General features: G+C 38.6%; 1 protein-coding gene across 20 annotated transcripts in view; it reads right to left on the bottom strand.

Moving 5' to 3' along the window:
- The window catches only part of PRRC2C (proline rich coiled-coil 2C), a 108,123-nt gene that overhangs the window by 78,881 nt on the left and 8,451 nt on the right, over window positions 1-20,791 (bottom strand). For 14 of the 20 annotated variants that reach the window (XM_054525470.2, XM_054525490.2, XM_024245684.3 and 11 more), the window contains exons 2-4: window positions 2,437-2,605; window positions 1,459-1,636; window positions 16-125 (exon numbers count right to left, since the gene is read on the bottom strand). In XM_054525470.2, coding sequence (XP_054381445.1) covers window positions 16-125; window positions 1,459-1,636; window positions 2,437-2,548 — 400 coding nt within the window. In that variant the 5' untranslated portion in view covers window positions 2,549-2,605. The remainder of the gene's footprint in view (window positions 1-15; window positions 126-1,458; window positions 1,637-2,436; window positions 2,606-20,791) is intronic. The other 6 variants (XM_024245693.3, XM_024245676.3, XM_024245671.3 and 3 more) reach the window with 4 other exon arrangements.

The raw sequence follows: 20,791 nt of genomic DNA on the forward strand, positions 1-20,791 counted from the left end.
CTAATGTCCACTTACCATCTCCTTGCCCACCTTGCTTGTTACTGGCCCATGATTTGGGAGCAGGTGCTACTTCTGGGGGAGCTGCAACCCCAGGTTTTGGCTGTGCTGGTGGCACTTCTGGTGTTCTTAAAAAAAATATGAATCCATTATTTCAGATACTGTATGTTTAAATAAAATCAATATTATATTTAAGGTAAACCTGTGTACAAATTATTTTGGCTACATGTTTATTCATTGGTAAATCTCCTATAAATGTTTTCTCTGTGCAACATTCCTTTAAATGAATTATGGCTATTCTTATCTCTTTCATCTCTGCCTTTGAATAACCCAATGAGATGAGTTTTGCTTGTTTTCCATTTTGTTTAAAACACACACACACACACTTTTAATTAAACACAGTTACCAAATATCTGTTTTGAAGAAGTGAACACTTATAATTAAAAATTGCAGTATAAACATACATATAGTCTGGACTGGTGAAATTAGTTGAGGGCTAAAGCTAAGCAAACTCTCCACTTGGCAGTCAACAGGATCACCACTGTACTTACTACTGTTATTCAAAGAGGTAACAGCAACCTGCCTAATGCATTCACATGAGTAAAAGGTATTTTGAAAGGGTGTACAGTTTTATTCAATTGTTGTAATGAGGTAATGCTTAAAAATAAGAAAGTAGTTAAGAGGCTCACAAAATGCAATGTATTTCTGGGACACTCATACCTATAACTGACTCATTACTATAAAATAATTTTACTACAGCTAACAAGCATTTAAATATTTGATACACTACTACAGAAGTAGTCAAATTTACTATATAAATCTCCCCAGGCAGGAGTATAGAATTTTGATAAGAGATAGACAAGAAAACATCAAGTATCCAATGGCTTGTCTTATTTTTTTAAAATTACCACTATTTAGGCTTGGTCATTCAATTAGCTAAGAGCCTGGCAAAATCCTTGACACACAGAAGTCTAAATAGTTGTTGAAAGAACGATGACTAAGATGGACACTATTAATTCTATCCTAGCTTTCTTGCTACAGTATATACAAATTATTACTTGAGCACCTATGAAACATCAGGCCATTTAAATGCTGGAGATACACAGTAAATTGGCAGACATCCTTAGTATCATGGAATTTAGGTATCGGAGTCAACTCTTAATCATATTGGAAAGGGAATACCTGAGTTGGTGGTAGTATGAGAGCGGGGAGCCTAATAAAGGCTATGACATAAGCAAGGTTGTGATTCCCAATTCTGTCATCTGTTCTACCCTGACAAATTGAAATACTTTTAATAGGGAAAATTAACCAAAAGTTACTATAGTCAAAAGACTTTAAAGAGTATAAAATATGTAATATGTAATACAGACAGCATAACACTTAGCAAATAGCAGGTACTCAAACATAAGTTCCCTACAAAGAAAGGGGAAGGGCTTCATTCTTTAACAGACTTCGACTCACTTTTCTTCTTCATGTTGCTCTTGTTTTGATGCCCACCCTGTGCCATCTTTAGGTACAATGTTTACATTAGGATCATTGCCTTTGTTTTCTGCTTTAAGACTCGGGAGGTTAGCAGGTGGAGGCATACGCCGTGAAATACCGACTTTTCCAAGACTCTGTAATCCATGTCGAGCTGCAACTAAAGATCAATAACATCAACTTTCTTAGAACATCTATTTTATTACCCATTTTATTCCTCAAACAATATAGAAAAACAATAGGAATTAATGCAATCCCTGATTTTCATTCACGTATTTTAAGATAATAATTTTAAAACTAAGCTACACACCTGCAACACAATTCAGTGTAGAAATCAAGCCATTTAACAGCATTTAACAGATTCCTTAAAAATTTTAACAATGCAATTCAACACACTACAGAAAACATTGATAATACTGATATTTTTTCAGAGAATCTATTTCAAACTCAAAACTTAGAATGTTAGAGAATAAATGTATTGACTTTATGTTCATAAAGAATACTGTTAATATGCCATGCATGATTTTCAGTTTTCACTATATTCACTAGGTCACAGTATCTAACACACACACACACACACACACACACACACACACACACAAAACATAGGACTTTCTCTAGTCTATAACTAAAAAGATACTAAATTCCCACTAATATATAGGTCTGTGCCTATCAATCTCATTGACTGAGTTTCCCCTTTAGAGCCATACACTTCTACCTTTTTTCTGCTGACAACAGAGAAAAACAAAAATATTTTTAAAGGGCTCTATGAAAGTATAAATTTTCAATTATAAGATGTTTATCACATATCCTCTGAAAAATGTGTGCATGCATAAAAAGGCAAATGTAAATAGCGTTGTATTAACTTGGGTACATCCTAGCTTCTCACAGCAGCAGGTGTATCACTTACAGTAACAAAACAAACCATGAAAAACATAAGTGTCACTTGATTTTACTCACCTGTGGTTTTCTGTGTTTCTAATGATTTCCCCTTGTAAGTATTAAATAAACTGAGTGTTGCATACTTTTTCCCATCCTTTGCTTTTGTGCTCTGGCCTGACTTCTCCGACATTTCGGTGGAAACTCATCGAGTCCAAAACCTCCTGCCACACCCCTTAAAACCCCAGTCCTTAAGATGTACATAAGAAAGAAAAATAAGGATGAAAAACTCAGTAAATTCAAATGTTCACAGAAATTCTGAAAAATCTTCCCATATCAATGATAATTTCATAGAACTTTTTAACTGTCAAATTCCAATAACCAATACACAATAAAATTGATCATAATAAGCTATCATGCACTTGTGAAACATATCAGTTATATATGGTTTATAACTGCTTAACTCTATCACAGAGAATAAGGGTTATAATTCCATGCTGTCGTGAATAGTTAAAACACAGTGAACCCATTGAGACTGTCTATTTTAAAAAGATGTATTATCCAATTTAATATGCTTGAAATGACTGACACATCAACCTATGCACATGGAATCCAAATGACAGGAAGACATCTTCATTCCCCTACATATTACATCCCTGTATCATCAGGCAATATCTGCCCAACAAAGCTCTATTAATTTTAACAGTTTAGAACAGAAACAACATTCTATGTTCTCTTCATTTTGTAAAAGGTAAAACATCTCACAAACACAAGGTATATAAAAATAACCTATTTCATCGCTGTGGACTAAATATTCAAAAATAGTATCAACTTTTTTCAAAGCATATATAAAGTTCCCTTACATATGAGAAGTGGTTAGAAATAAATAACATTTTCATAAGCATTCAAATACAAAGAGAATCCTCATCTTTAGAGCTAATGTACCCTCATCTTGGTGACGTACCCTAACTTGGTCTATTAATAGATAGGAGAAATAGGAAAATTATGTCTCATGCTATTTCCCTTCAATTTAATTAAGTTGTAGACACATATCAACCTGAGGGTTGTTTTTGTTTTTGTTTTTGAGGGGTTATTGTAGCATTAGGGTAGAAGATGGCTAATTCTACCACAGAAATGATCAATAGCTGAAAACACTGAGAACTGAAACACAGGAGCCAAAGATAGTATAGAACAGGTATACCACGCAAAAAGCATCAAAGTAAAGCCTATATCCACTTTACTTTTATAAATTTCGTTTCATCCGTTAGTTTTGTATTTGTCAATTACAGAATCAGCAGAGATGTCATTTTATATGCATGTAAAATGCCACCCAACGTTTGTATAGTGCCATAAAATTTATCAGGCATTCTCACATCTATTATCTCATTTCAGTCAAACAACTTTACGATGTAGTCACTGTCTTGATTTTTACACATAAAGACTAAATTAGATTGAATTTGAAACTAGGGTGTCGGGTTCAATCCATTACACTATGCTGCCTCCTCCCACATAACAGTGTAGATAACCATTTTGCTTTTCATGTATACATTTACAATAAACCATCTTTCCTTGAGACAACCGACAACCTGAAAAAAGACTGACCTACAACCAATAGGACTACACTAATACAATTTGCTACTATATGTAGAAAAATGTATACAATTAATTATACCCCAAGACCGCTAATGATGATGATGTTGTGAAAAGAGAATGTACTACCAAAATCTATCCTATTGGCAAATTTACTGGTAACATGTACAAAGATATAGAAAAACTATTCATCTACGGTGACAAAAGAGGACAGTAAATATTCACTACCTGACAAAATTAAAATTCAAAGAGCTTTTTCATCAGGTGAAAAAAAAAGGAACTGATGTATCAAGAAAAACAGTCAACTTGCTCAAGCTATTTAACTAAGAATCCTCAAATCTTGGACTTTTCTGAACACCATTATTACTCAAGCAACACTCTTGGTGAAGACCCTTTCTGTACATTAGAGAGAAAGCAACATCATGAGAAAAGAACTCCTTAAACTTTCTAGGAGCAAATCTCCAAACCAACCTGTATCTAACATCCAACCTTTCCTTCCTATACCTACTGCTACTGCGGTTCGCAGAACCATGTTTCTGGCCAGGCACGATGGCTCATGCCTGTAATCCCAGCACTTTGGGAGACTGAGGCAGGTGATCACCTGAGGTCAGGAGTTCAAGACCAGCCTGGCCAACATGGTGAAACCCCGTCTCTACTAAAAATACAAAAATTAGCCAGGCATGGTGGCAGGCGCCTGTAATCCCAACTACCCAGGAGGCTGAGGCAGGAGAATCACTTGAACCCGGAAGGTGGAGGGTGCAGTGAGCCGAGATCGTGCCACTGTACTACAGCCTGGGTGACAGACCAAGACTCCGTCTCAAAAAAAAAAAAAGGAACAATGTTTCTGAGACATGTGATTCTACAGAAACCATGTTTCTCTAGAAATACGATAAAAATGAAAATTCTCAGGTCCCAACCCAGACCTACTGAATCAAACTCTGAGGAAGGGGCCCAGCACTCTATAGCAAGTCTTCCAGCTTGACTAAGACTTACAAAGATGTTAAGACCTACCGACTTATTATAAGCAGATATATTCTAAGCAGTGATTCTCAACTCTTGCTGTATACAAATCTGGGGGCAGGGGGGCAACTGGGCATCAACTCTTTTTTTAAAAAAAATTCTTCAGGTGATTCTAACTGAAAGTAGTTTGAGAATCACTACAATACAGAAAGTTTATCTTTCTTCTCATTCCATTTAAGGTCAATCTTTCCTCTAGCGCTCTTCGTCCTATCCCCACTTCCCTTCTTATCTAAACTCTTGTCTAGGAAATCTCATTAGCTCCTTTGGCTTTAACTACTAACTGATTACCTTCAGCTCAGTACTCCTGAGGAATATATCCCCACACTGCCTATTTACATTTCTTTGTTTTGAATGAAGTTTCACTTTTAACTAGAACAGAGGCATCTATTTCATAGCAAAACTTTAAGAAGCAAGCCTACTAAACATACTGTCCAGCATTAAGAGAAAAATAATGGTTAAAAAATCAAATTGGGCCGGGCGCGGTGGCTCACGCCTGTAATCCCAGCACTTTGGAGGGCTGAGGCAGGTGGATCGTGAGGTCAGGAGATCGAGATCATCCTGGCTAACACGGTGAAACCCGTCTCTACTAAAAATACAAAAAATTAGCCGGGCATGGTGGTGGGTGCCTGTAGTCCCAGCTACTCGGGAGGCTGAGGCAGGAGAATGGCTTCAACCTGGAAGGCAGAGCTTGCGGTGAGTGGAGATCGTGCCACTGCACTCCAGCCTGGGCGACAGAGCAAGACTCTGTCTCAAAAAAAAAAAAAAAAAAAAAAAAAAAAAAATTAAATTGATGGTCAATGAAGAAAATAATCAACACTTGACAAAACGTAAATATGTTATAAGAACTCAACAAATCAAAGCAGCCCAAAGAGTAAAGCTATGAACAGACAATTCACTAGAGAAGTGTTAGTAAGCAAGCGTATTAAAATGTCCAATGTTACAACTAAACAAAAATGAAAATAAAATGTCAAGTTCAGCTTCTCCATATTCTTATGAAGGAACACAAAGTAGTAATACACAATTTAACCACAGGGTTATAGAATATCCGATTTAACTCTAGCCATCGCAGAACATTCAAGCTTAAAAGAATCATAAAATGAACCTTAACTTCCCCACTTAAAATCAAGACAATACCAATCCTTCTCAATAACACATTAAACCAAGTTTGATTTATCCCTAGAATGCATGATTGGTTTAACATATGCAAATCAATGTGATATACCACAGTTTAACAGAATGAAAAGTAAAAACCAAATGATCATCTTAATAAATGCAGAAAACCATGTGACAAAGTTGAACATCCTTTCATGATAAAAACTCTCAACAAAATAGGTACAGAGGAAAATTCCTCAACATAATAAAGGTCATTTACAAAAATCCCACAGCTAACATCATAATCAATGGGAAAAACCTGAAGGCTTTTTCCTGAAATCTAGTACACAGCTAGAATGTCCACTTTTACCATTTCTATTCAACACAGTGCTGGAAGGACTAGCAACAACAATCAGACCAAAAAAAGGAATAAAAGGCATCACAAATCAGAAGGAAGGTAAAACTATCCCTGTTTGCAGATGACATGATCTTTTAAGTAGAAAACTCTAAAATTTCACAAAAACTGCTGAAACTAATAAATGAACTCAGTAAAGCAACAGGATACAAAATCAACATACAAAAAATCAGTTGCATTTCTTTTCACAAATAACAACCTAGATGAAAAGGAAATCAAGAAAACGATCCCATTTACTAGAGCATCAAAAAGAATAAAGTTCTTAGGAGTAAATCTAACCAAGGGAGCAAAATACCTGTACACTGAAAACTATAAAATACTGATACAAGAAATCGAAGACACAAATAAATGGAAAGATAGCCCACATTCACAGACTGGAAGAATTAATATTGTTAACAAGCCAGCAAAGAAAGACCTGAGAGGATCAGAGGGGAACAGTGCCTGAAGTTCACAGAGCGCTGGGAATAGTACCTATTTCACAACCAAGACTAAAAAGATGACATGACATGCTTCACCAGGCATTAGGTAGAGTTGTTGTTGTTGTTTTTTTTTTTTTTGAGACAGAGTCTCACTCTGTTGCCCAGGCTACTTAAGTACAGTAGTGCAATCTCAGCTAACTGAAACCTCTGCCTCTTGGGTTCAAGTGATCCTCCCGCTTCTGCCTCCCAAGTAGTTGGGACTACGGGCATCTGCCACCATGCCCGGCTAATTTTTGTATTTTTAGTAAAGACGGGGTTTCACCATGTTGGTCAGGGTGGTCTTGAACTCCTGACCTCAGGTGATCCACTGTCCTTGGCCTCCCAAAGTGCTGGGATTACAGACGTGAGCCACTGCACCCAGCCCAGGTAGAGTACTGAGCAAAGCCTTGCCTCCAACAGTGGGTGAAAATTACCTTAATGTAAATACTGCTCTGATCTTGTCTAGCAAATCTTTTCTTCTTTTTATGTTAAATAAATGAGATGGGGTGTCACTATGTTGCCCAAGCTGGTCTCAAGTGATCCTCCCACCTCGGTTCTTCCCAGGAGGTGGGATTACAGGCATGTGTCACCACGTCTGGCTTGTCTAACAAACCTTAAAGCTACACTTGAAAAGATCAAACAGTTTCCCAGTAACTTAACTGAATCCCAGAATCAAGGCAGGTGGGGAGGGGAATCAAGCAAGTGAAACCAACCTAGTCTTGACTACTGATGTTAGAATTAGTGGACAAGAATGTCAGAAGTTATTTTTCTTATTTCACCTTGTCTAAGCAAAAACTACTTTATAACTGTATTCTATATGTTCAACAAGCTAAAGATTGAACACAAACAGAGACATAAAAGACATGAAAACATCAAAACGTAGAGAAAAAAATACACCAATTGGTATTACTAGCATTTTAGACACACTGCCAAAGGAAAGAATACTGCAGGCTGCAACCCTTTATGAAAAAGAAAACTCCCCTTTCCAATTAAAAAAAAAAACACACACACACACACACAAAGGAAAAAAATAGTGAATCTGAAGCCATCAATAGAAGCTATCCAATGGGAAAGATAAAGTGAAAAAAGCTTAAAAAAAAAAAAAAAAAGACCTTAAGTGAACCTTAAGACAACTTCAAACAGCCTAATCTATGTGTAATTGGTGTTACACATAGAGGGGCTTGAGAAACTGAAAAAATAATGGCCAAAATGGTACAAATTTGATGAAAACTGCAAACCCAGATCCAAAAGACTCAACAAAGCCCAAGTCTAAGAAACATGAAGAACCCACATCAAAGCCCATCATAATCAAAGTATTCAAAACCAATGATAAAGAGAAAATCTTAAAAGTAACAAGAAAAAATGTTGCTTTACATACAGAGAAACAGAATAACAGCAGAACCCTCATGGGAAATGCTGCAAGCAGTAGAGCTACATGCTTAAAGTACTGAAAAGAAAAAATAAAAACAGAATGCTACATGCAGCAAAACATCTTTCAAAAATAAAGGCAAAATTGGCTGGGCACGGTGGCTCATGCCTGTATTCCCAGCACTTTGGGAGGCTGAGGTGGACAGATCACTTAAAATCAGGAGTTCGAGACCAGTCTAGCCAAAATGGTGAAACCCTGGCTCTACTTTTCACCACTGTGTCATCATAGTGTGTACTTACAAATGTAGCTGGCATAGCCTACTGAACACTGAGGCTATATGGTATAGTCTATTGCTCCTAGGCTTCAAACCTGCACAGCATGTTACTGTACTGAATACTGTAGGCAACGTAACAAAAGGTGAAATATTTGTATATCGAAACATGTCTAAACATAGAAAGGGTACAGCAAAAATATGGTATTATAATCTTATGAGGCCACTGTCATATATGCGGCCCATTGTTGACTGAAACATCGTTATGCAGTGCATGATGTGGATGCAGAAAAAGTATCTGACAAAAATCAACCCATTCCTGATTTGAAAAACAGAAACAAAACAAAAACCTCAATAAATAGGAATAGAAGGGAACAGTCAAAAGTTTGTATGCTTGCCCTTCTGTTCCCTTCAATGAAGAGACATGAGGCAAGCATATCCACTCTCTCAACACTTCTGTTCAACACTATACTAAAAGTTCCAGCCAGCAAAATAAGAAAGAAACAACAAAAAAAATTCAGATTGGAAGGGATAAAGTAAAATTGTCTGTAATAGTTAGCATTATATGATCACATATGTAGAAAATCTGATATCTTAAAAAACCTACTAGATAGGAGTTTACAAAAGCATAGAAGATCAATACACAAAATTCAATTGCATTTCTATACAGCACTAAACAATCAGAAACAGAAATTACATATAGTGCCATTTGAAATAGCAATAAAAAATGAAATACGGCCGGGCCCGGTGGCTCATGCCTGTAATCTCAGCACTTTGGGAGGCCGAGGCGGGTGGATCACCTAAGGTTGGGAGTTCGAAACTAGCCTGACCAACATGGAGAAACCCTGTCTCTACAAAAATACAAAAATTAGCCAGGCGTGGTGGCACATGCCTGTAATCCCAGCTACTCGGGAGGCTGAGGCAGGAGAATCGCTTGAACCTGGGAGGCGGAGGTTGCCGTGAGCAGAGATCGTGCCATTGCACTCCAGCCTGGGCAAAAAGAGTGAAACTCTGCCTCAAAAAAAAAAAAAAAAAAAAAAAAAAAAAACCTGAAATACTTAGGGATACATCTGACAAAAGATATGTAAGACCTACACATTGAACACTACAAAACATTATTTAAAAAGCTACATAAACATGGCATAAGAACTTATGCCATGTTCATGGATCACAAGACCCAATATTAAGATGTCAATTATTTTCAAATTTACCTACAGATTCAAAGCAATCCTCAACAAAACCTCAGAAGAAATCTACTGGAGGACAAAAGTTGTCAAGCTGATTCTAAATTTATAAAATTTATAAAGAAATAGACTGGCTCTAGAATAGCGCCACCCACCCCCTACCCCCCACCCCGCCAGCTTTGAAAAGAATGAAATTGGAAGGTGAATACTACTTGCTTTCAAGACTTAAGGCACAGCAATGAAGACAGTGTGGTACTGGTGTAAAAATAAGACAAATAGTTCAGTGGAGCAGAATAGAGTCCAGAAATATAAATACATATAAGCATTTGATTTTTGACAAATGCAAAGAAATTCAGTGGATAAAGGACAGTCTTCCCAAAAATGATATTGGAGCAATTATGTGTACATAATATTAAAAACTTAACACTGATTCATACCTTACAACATATATGAAACTCAACTCAAAAATGAACCATAGACAAAATGTAAAACCTGAAACTGTAAAACTTCCAGAGAAAACACAGGAGAAAATCTTTGTGACACTGGGTTAGATAAGGACTTCTTAGATATAACACCAAAAGCACAATCTATAAAAAATGAAATTTATAAACTGGGCTTTTGCTTTCTGAAAGATACTGTTGAGAACTAAAGGACAAACTAGAGTCTGGAAAAAAAAATTGTCAAATCATAGATCTGAGAAAGAACTTTTATCAAGAATACATACAAAACTCTCATAACAACCAACCCAGTTTTTAAAAATCGGCAGGAGATTTGAAGAGACACTTCACCAGAAATACACAAATGGCAAGTAAGCATATGAAGATATTCAGTGATATGGTTTGGCTGTGTCCCCAACCAAATCTCATCTTGAATTGTATCTCCCTCAATTCCCACATGTCATGGGAGGGATCCGGAGGAAGGTAACTGAATCATGGGGACAGGTTTTTCCTGCGCTGTTCTCGTGATAGTGAATAATTCTAAAGAGATCTGACGGTTTTATAAAGGGAAGTTTCCCTGTACAAGTTCTCTCTCTTTGCCTGCTGCCATGTAAGACGCAGCTTTACTCCTCTTTGCCTTCTGCCATGATTGTGAGGCCTCCCCAGCCATGTGGAACTGTGAGTCAATTAAACCTCTTCACTTTATAAATTGCCCAGTCTTGGGTATGTCTTTAGCCATGTGAGAACAAACTAATACACTCAGAATCATTTGTATTTGGGAAATGCAAATTTAAACCAAAATAAAATACCTGCACACATCCAATACAATTGCTAAAATTATAGAATGATTATATCAGGTTTTGGCAAGAATATTAAAGAACTGGAAATGAAAATAGCACAATCACTTTGAAAAACAATTTGGCAGTTTCTTTTTTTTTTTTTTGAGATGGAGTCTGACTCTGTTGCTCAGGCTGGAGTGCAATGGCGTGATCCTGGCTCACAGCAACCTCCGCCTCCTGGGTTCAAGTGATTCTCCTGCCTCAGCCTCCCAAGTAGCTGGGACTACAGGCACGTGCCACCACGCCCAGCTAATTTTTGTACTTTTAGTAAAGATGGGGTTTTGTCATGTTGGCTAGGCTGGTCTTGAACTCCTGACCTCAGGTGATCCACTTGCCTCATCCTCCTAAAGTGCTGAGATTACAGGTGTGAGCCACCGCACCCGGCCTACAAACACATTTATATGAACATTCACTGAGCACTCTATCATTATCAATAAGCCTCCTTCTACCACCAAAGGTGTTTATGGTAAGGCCTCTAATTTTTGTGCACTTGCATGGGAACCTAACCCACATCTGTAACACTGTTTCCAAGAGATAAAGTATTTACTTCTCTTATATGCCTTTGCCATTGGATATTAAAACCTTAGATAACAAAACCAACGTCAGCTGGGCGCGGTGGCTCATGCTGTAATCCCAGCACTTTGGGAGGCCAAGGCAGGCGAATCATTTGAGGTCAGGAGTTTGAGACCAGTTCTGCCAACATGGTGAAACCCCCGTCTCTACTAAAAATATAAAAACTAACCGGGTGTGTGGTGCATGCCTGTAATCCCAGGTAGTCAGGAGGCTGAGGCAGGAGAATCACTTGAACCCAGGAAGTGGAGGTTGTAGTGAGCCAAGATCGAGCCTTTGCACTCCAGCCTGCACGTGGAGCAAAACTCCATCTCAATAACAACAACAATCAACGTCCTTTTAAGGCCTACTAGAGTAGTTGGTATGTTCTCTAAACTATAATTTAGCAAAACAATTCTCTACAGGTTACACAGAAACAAGCCTTTTTTGGTGTTTCAGATATTAGGATATGTTATGAAAATACAGATGATGCCCCTGCCTTCATGGAACTTTTAACAAAACAATAAACAAGTAAATAAAAATATGGGAATGAAAAACTCAACTGGGTAAAAAGGGGCAGCAAAGAGGTAAAGGGGACTTTGGATAGGATAGCAAAGGTCCAGAAGACCTCTCTGAAAAGGGGACAGGAGTTAAGGAAAACCAATCAGTGGTTTTCAACTTAGGCTGCACAGTTATCCAAGGTTTTAAAAAAATATTGTATGTCAAGGCCCCATGCCAGGCAATTAAATCAGAATTTCTGGGGCCAGGCCTGGCAATAGTATTTTTTGAAAAGTTCCCCAAGTGTCTCTAAACTGTAGCCACAGTTGAGAACCATTGAAAAGCAAACCAATTTCCACTTAAGAATGTTCTTTAGTTTAATTAGATTCCATTTGTCAATTTTGGCTTTTGTTGCCATTGCTTTTGGTGTTTTAGACATGAAGTCCTTGCCCATGCCTATGTCCTGAATGGTAATGCCTAGGTTTTCTTCTAGGGTTTTTATGGTTTTAGGTCTAACGTTTAAGTCTTTTATCCATCTTGAATTGATTTTTGTATAAGGTGTAAGGAAGGGATCCAGTTTCAGCTTTCTACATAAGAATGTTCAAGTGTAAAAGTCATGTCTCAGGGAGACAGGCAGGAGATGAAATCAGAGTAGGCAAAAGTCACATTAGAAGTGTTATCCTTGAGTATATTCTAAATGCCACAAAAAAAGCTGGGTGTGGTGGTGTATGCCTGGAGTCCCAGCTACTGAGAAGGCAGGGGTGGGATGATTACTTGAGTCCAAGTCCAGCCTGGGCAATACCAACAAGACCCCCATCTCTCATTTGCAATAAAAAAACAAAAAAGGTTTTAATGGCAAGAAAAGCCACTGGAGGAAAAAGCTAGTAAAAAAATCTCAATTGCTGAGTAGGCACAGATGCACTCAGCATAACCACATTTAAGTAACAAAATGGTACAATTCACATAATTAGTAATCCCAAAACCCTTGAAACAGCATGCTCAGTCCCATTTGTCTTCAGCTTGCCAGCTCTGATTTCAAAACCCATCCACACAGTTATAGAGGATATCAAAATAAGTATACCCTCTACCTATATCAATTTTAATTTTGAAAAGCTTTATTACTTTTACAATGTTAATACTTTTTATATTACTGTCCTACTTGCCATGTATCTAAAAATCTCAATCATTAAGGGCAGAGGATCAGCAAAAACAAAACCTTCTGAAGGTTTTCTCTGTTTAAGAAAAAACACCTTTCTTTCTCTGTTTAAGGAAGAGAAAATCATTATTTTAAATTCAAGGTTCTATGACTAACTGAGCAATGCTGGTAAGAAACTAGCATTTTTCACTGTAATTAGATGTATCAAAACAGGTACACCTCAGCTGGGAGTGGTGGCTCACATCTGTAATGCCAGCACTTTGGGAGGCCAAGGCATGCAGATCACTTGAGCTCAGGAGTTTGAGACCAGCCTGGGCAACATGACAAAACTGTTTCTACAAAAAATACAAAAATTAACAGGGCATTGTGGCGGGCACCTGTAGTCCCAGCTACTCAGGAGGCTGAGGCAGGGAGGACTGTTTTGAGTCCAGGAGGTCAAAGCTGTAGTGAACCCCGTTCATACAGTAGCTAATGAGTAGTAATCCCAGCACTTTGGGAGGCCAAGTAAGGAGGATCACTTGAGCCCAGGAGTTCAAGAACAGACTGAACTGGTAGTGAGACCCTGTCTCTACAAAAATAAATAAATTAGCTGGGTATGGTGGCACACGCCTGCAGGCCCAGCTACTCAGGAGGCTGAGGTGGGAGGACTGCTGGAGCACAGAAAGTCGAGGCTGCAGTGAGCCATGATGGCGCCACTGCACTATACCCTAGGCCAAGAGAGTAAGACCCTGTCTCAAAAAAACAAAACAAAACAAGACATGTGCATCTGCATTTTCCATATTTTGAACAGCAAATATTACCTTGTAACAGTTTTGTTTTTTGGGGGAGGAAAGAAAGTACTGAAATGAAAGAAGTTTAGGAGGAAAAAAAAGGAAGCCAGGGATTTTAAAGCAGATTGTTTCTAAAAGGTCTAAAAGAAATTTGGAAGGCAGCAGTTTAATATATACATTAACCTTTTAAAATCAAAGAATGACACTGAACAGTGATAACAAAAGGACGTTTTTCATGAAAGGATAGGTATCATAGATTGAAACTCTGTGGAGACAACCTGGGCAACACAGTGAGACTGTCTCTAACAAAACAACTAAAAAGTAGCCAGGCATGGTGGCCTGTACCGGTAGTCCAAGCTACTTAAGAGGCTGAGGCAGGAGGACAGCCTGAGCAGAAGTTCAAGGCTGCAGTGAGCTATGATTGTACCAGTCCACTCAAGCCTGGGTGACACAGCAAGATTCTGTCTCTAAAAATAAAAAAATTAAAATTAAAAAAAAAAAAAGAGAAAATCTGGAAGAAAAATGTCTAAGTGGTTTCCACATTTGTTAAAGAGATTAGCTATGGTCTCTCAAATTCCTTTGGTACTCAAAACTATAAGATTCTGGTTTTAATACTGAAAACCTTACCTTAAGCAATACTGAAAATTTAGTATATTTGGAAAAATAACCCCCATACAATTCAATTAAATGATGTAACTTTCTTTCTGGCCACAATGGATTTCTAAATATCCAAGCTCTGTTTACCGTTCTTTCCTCATTATTCTCATGATGAGAGTTCAGTTCCCCTGGAAAATACAGTGTCCCCCAGATTTAAATAGTTAACATTAAAAATAAACTACAACAATTTCCAGAGAAGTATACTCTACAAGTGTTTTACAGAACATTTGTAAATCAGGAAATGTGTATTAACTAATTGATAATAGTCAAGTATCACATATAAATATAAAAGTTAAATAGCTTCTCTGTAAACCATTTTCTTTGGTTTCCATGACTATGACAGCTTTCAGCCTCGTTACTTTTTTTCTGTTTCTTCTTGCCATCGCTCCCTTTTCTGTTTTGTCTTTTTTTGAGTCCCACTTTGTCGCCCAGGCTGGAGTGCAGTGGCACGATCTTGGCTCACTGAAATCTCTGCCTCCCAGGTTCAAGCGATTCTCCTGCCTCAGCCTCCAGAGTAGCTGGGATTACAAGTGTCTGCCACCATGCCCGGCTAATTTTTGTATTTTTAGTAGAGACAGGGTTTCACCATGTTGGCCAGGCTGGTCTCGAACTCCTGACCTCAAGTGATCCACCTGCCTCGGCCTCCTGAGTAGTAATCCCAAAGTGCTGAGATTACAGGCATGAGCCACCGTGCCCGGCCCATTTCTCCCTTTTCTATTAATAAGTGCTTTCTCCTTTGGCCATCTCATCTGCTGTTCACTGCTTCAAATATTATCAGTAAGGACAATTCCAAAATTTTCCTTCAAGCTACAATCTTTAGATACACAGTTTTAATGATCTACAAAACATCACTTACATTTCTTGTCGGAACTTCAAACTCAAAATGATTAGTTCCCCTATTCACTCGTACAAATATTTACCCAGTGTCTACCATATACCAGGCACTGCTAGGAACAGATGAACAAGAGACATGCCTTCCTCATCCACTGAGTGGAGGCAGAATTTAGAAATTTGAGGAGGCTGGAAAAGGTTTGAAAAGCAAATGGGAGAATGTGAAAGACAGCCAAGACATTGGCAAGAAGCACTGAAAGCCTAGTAGGGCTGAGTGGCATGGCTCACGCCTATAATCCCAGCACTCTGGGAGGCCAAGGAGGGAGGAATGCTTGAGCCCAGGAACTCCAGATCAGCCTGTGCAACTTAGTGAGAGATCTTGGTCTCTACACAAAATGAACAATTGGCCAGGTATGGTAGAGTATGTTTGTAGTTCCCGTCCCAGCTACTCAGGAGGCGGAGGTGGAAGGGCCATTTGAACCCAGGAGTTCAAGGCTGCAGTAAGCGATGATCGCAACTGCTGGGCAACAAAGCAAGACCCAGTCTCCCCTTCAAAAACAGAAAAAAAGAAAGCCCAGTAGAAGCTGGAGAACAAGGGTATACAGTATTTCCAAGTTTGTGCAGTTACGATTCTCTTCAATGTCCAGTAGGACATCCAGGGAGTTGGGAGTGGTAGGAAGCACAAAAGCAGCTGGACTGAATCAGAGATTAGAGTTGCACCAGTAATCAGTAAACTAGTAAAGAAAAGCAAGGTGGATGAAGATACTGCCAGAGTTTCTGGAGTAGTGTTTTACTGAAGTCTAATCCAGACAGTGAAAGAAAATAGTTTGAATGCCTATGTTTCTTCCAAATTTCATGTTGAAACTTAACCCCCAATGCAACACTATTAAGAAGTGGGGTCTTTAGGAGGTGATTGGGCCATGTGGGCTCTGCCCTCACAGATGTGATGTGTGCCTTATGAAAGGGCTGGAGGGAACTAGCTATGCACTTCTGTCATCTGAGGACATGAACAAGGTGCCATCTTGGAGGATGAGATCCTGCCTGTTGATAACTTCATCTTGGACTTTCCAGCCTCCACTACCAACAGAAATTAATTTCTGTTATTTATAAGTTACCCAGTTTCAGGCATTTTGTTACAACAGCATGAATGGACTAAGAGAGGAAGTCAGAAGAGAATGAGGAGGAGAGCAGAAAGGACTGGTGATTTCAGTTAAGGTTGACTAAAAGGTCTAGCAATAAAATAGTAATTATTGGCAGGGCATAGTGGCTCACGCCTGTAATTCCAGAACTTTTGGAAGCCGAGGCAGAAGGATGGCTTGAGCTCAGGAGTTCAAGACCAGCTTGGACAACACAGCAAGACTTTGTCTTTTCTTAAAAAAAAAAAAAAAAAAAATTAGCTGGGCATGGTGGCTCATGCCTGTAGTCCCAGCTACTCGGCAGGCCAAGATGGGAGGATCACTGGAGCCTAGGAGGTTGAGGCTACAGTGAGCCATGATTGTGCCACTGCACTCCAGCCTGGGGGACAGAAGGAGACCTTGTATCCCCCCACCGCCCCACCAAAATCTGAGCTCTAAAGATATAGTATAACGTAAAAATACCAGATTAGGGCCAGGCGCAGTGGCTTACACCTGTAATCCCAGCACTTTGAAAGACGAAGGTGGGAGGACCACTTGAGCCCAGGAGTTCAAGACCAATCTGGGCAACATGGTGAGACCTCATCTCTACAAAAAATAAAATTTAGCCAGGCCTGGTGACACATGCCTGTCTCCCAGATGCTCAGGAGACTGAGACAGAAGGATCGCTTGAGCCTAGGAGGTTGAGGCTACAGTGAGCCATGACTGTGCCACTGTATTACAGCCTCGGCAACAGACAGAGTCAGACCCTGTCTCAAAATAAATAAATAAAAATAAAAATAAAAACCAGATTAGGACTAAGAAGGGCTTACAGCCTAAATCACTGAAAATTACCAAGATTAACTCCAGGCTGACTTCAAAGCCAGTGTCCAACATAATCTCATTATTTAAAAAATCAGGATTGAACTTTCATTTTAAGAAATTAACAAACTGAAATGTAAAACAATAAATGTCACTTAAGAGACCCTAAATGATTCATGTTTTCATTATCAAACGTATTGCATTACAATATAGAATAAGATATCAAAGATAAAACACAATAGCAACAAAACACAGCAACATCTCTATTAACAAATGTATTGGTGGGGCATGGTGGCTCATGCTTGTAATCCCAGCACTCTGGGAGGCAGAGGTGGGACGATAACTTGAGCAATGGAGTTTGAGACCAGCCTGAGCAACATGGAGAGACCTTGTCTCTACCAAAAAAATAGCCAGGTGTGGTGGCACATGCCTGTGGTCCCAACCAGGAGACTGAAGCAGGAGGATCGCTTGAGCCTAGGCGGTTGAGGCTACAGTGAGCCAATGATTGCACCACTGCACTCTAGCCTGGGTAACAGAGTGAGACCTTGTCAAAACAAAACACACACACACACACATACATACACACACACATGCCCCAAATGTATCGATTTGCTGCTAGAAATGTCATTTTGTAGTACAAGTAAGGAATAAGAGCTTGTGAAATAAATTTAAAGTTCCTGGTGATGACGGGGTCTAGACAGCAGCCATTAAAAACCAAGCACAGAGTGCGTGTGTGTGCCTATGTGCATATTATACAGAAAATAATAAAGTAAATATGGTAAAATATTAACAAGAGGGGAATCTGAATGATGGAATATGTTAATTCTTTGTATTATTTTTGTAACTTGTAAAAAACATAAGAATCAGGCCAGGTGCAGTGGCTCACGTCTGTAATCCTAACACTCTGGGAGGCCAAGGCAGGTGAATCACTTGAGGTCAGGACTTCGAGACCAGCCTGGCCAACATGGCAAAATACTATCTCTACTAAAAATACAAAAATTAGCTGGGTGTGGTGGCGTGCACCTGTAGTCTCAGCTACTAGGGAGGGTGAGGCAGGAGAATTGCTTGCATCCAGGAGGCAGAGGCTGCAGTGAGCCAAGATAGCACCACTGTACTCCAGCCTAAGCAACAGGGGGAGATCCTGCAAAAAAAAAAAAAAAAAAGGCAGAAAAATCAAAGCTCTAAAAATTGTAAAGGGGTAGGGGTGCTGATGGACTGATGGGTGCCCCCCTGACACTCATATGTTGAATCCCTAAATCCCCTGGGCTGATATTTGGAGACGGGGCCTTGGTGAGGTAATTGGATTTCGATGAGGTTGTGCGGGCCATGAGGGGATTAGTGCCCTTGTAAAAAGAGATACCAGAGCTTGCTCTCTTCTCCATTAGAGAATACAGTCAGAAGGTGGCTGTGTGCAAGCTAGGAAGAGTCCTCACCAGAACTACTATGCTGGCACCCTGATCTCAGACTTCCAGCCTCCAAAACTGTCAGAAATAAATTTCTGTTTTTTAAGCCATCCAGTCTATACTATTTTGCTATGGCAGCCTGAACTATGATGAGGGGAGACTGATGCATTAACTTCAAAAACCAGAATTTTGTTTATCACTCAAATTTTAACTAAATTGCCCATTTAAAATAAAAAAGCCCAAATATTCACCACACTCCTAGTTCCAAGTGAATCAGCATCCACAAAATATAAACCTTAAAAAAATTTAGTCACTTCCTTCCCTCAATCCACTTGATTTTTTAAACAGACTACTGAAAGTACTAGTCATTTACATACTTCTCCTTAAATAAACTTAATACAAATGAGAATCACACAATGTTTGAAGTAGAAAATCATTTTATATTTAAAAGAATGTAGTCAATATGAAATAATTTAGCCTGGATATGTTGGACCCTGTCCTTTTCCATGTCAATAACTTGAATAAAGACTCGGAAAGTAAACATGGCATATGAAATAATATATACATCTGAAGGAGTACCAATGTATTCCATGACCAAGATTTTTAAGGGTCTTAGAATGCTAGGCAGAATTAAACAATTAGTTATACAGTCATATTAACAGTTCAGAAACTGGATTTCATAAATGCAGAATACAGACCCAAACTGTCATGTGAAAAAGGTTCTAGCTGTGACAGCTAGTAGTGTGACAATACTGCTTTATAAAATTTTAATAGAAATCTAATGCGCAGATTTGGAGTCATAACAGTTCCACTGAATTTTATGTTTGTCACACTATGTTTAGAGTATTATGCTCAACTCCAGGCTTCATGAAGACAAACATTAACAAACAAACGACTGAATGCAAAGGAAAAACTGTTCAGTTTATCTATAAGTGAGTAAGTTACATTAAACTAAAACTTATAGCATTACTTTAACAATTTGCCAAATAACCCAAAGAGCTGTGAAATAACGTGTAATTTTGCTAAAGCACAAAATGTAACTAACATGCCATGAGGTATGCATCTAGAAAATAAACCTGGATATCCCTCACCACTCCTAATGCTGAGACCCCAAGCCCAGAGCTTTGTTTTCTTTTAGGGGATACAATAACCCTTACAAAGAGAAATTCGTTTCTTTCTTGAGGGAGGGGGGCAGGGTGGGGAACAGCAGTGAAGACGAGGCCAAATCCTAGTGTAGATCATGGAAGGAGAAAGTGAAGAGGTTTGATGCTAAATATGGAAATTTGTAAGATCTTAGGATATATGCTTTGTGAATGTTAAGGGGTGACTGTAGTGACCTACTAATCATCAGATGGATCCAAGCAAAAGCAAGGTAAGCCTGTCAGAAATATTATAAAGATAATTCTTGCTTTGAGTAAGAAGTTGAATTGGCCACTTATAAGGTCTCTTCCATTTCTAGTAGTTAAAATGAACTAGTAATTCTAAGGTCAAATATTTTAAGAGTACATTTGCCACTATAATAGTAAAACTGAGAATACCACCATATGTTGAATTCTTTTACTACAAATAGCAGTTCAGCAAAAACATCCAAAATGGTCATTTTTTAAAAAACAAAGTGTAATATAAATAAATCTGTTGGAGTTCTAATCAGGATAGTGGAAGGGCTCAGGCTGTTCTTGGAAACTGAAACATGTGAATTAAGTTTCCGGAGTAGGATAAAGCCTTAACAATCAGAACAGAAATGTACCTATCAAATTTTCTGTACTAAAAACTGCTGTCCTTAAAAAGTACAGCTGTTCTGTCTACCGATTACTTAATGAGGTGATTGCCAAGGCATTCTTTTTAACAACTTATGGATTTTAAAATTGTTAAAATTACACAACTGTTTCTCTTAAAACTGTTTTTGTTTAAATTCTAGCTCTAATATTTAGTAGCTAGGTGACAACAGGCAAATTACTTAATC

Source organism: Pongo abelii, chromosome 1 (assembly GCF_028885655.2).
Source record: "Pongo abelii isolate AG06213 chromosome 1, NHGRI_mPonAbe1-v2.0_pri, whole genome shotgun sequence".
NCBI classification, from domain to species: Eukaryota; Metazoa; Chordata; class Mammalia; order Primates; family Hominidae; genus Pongo; species Pongo abelii.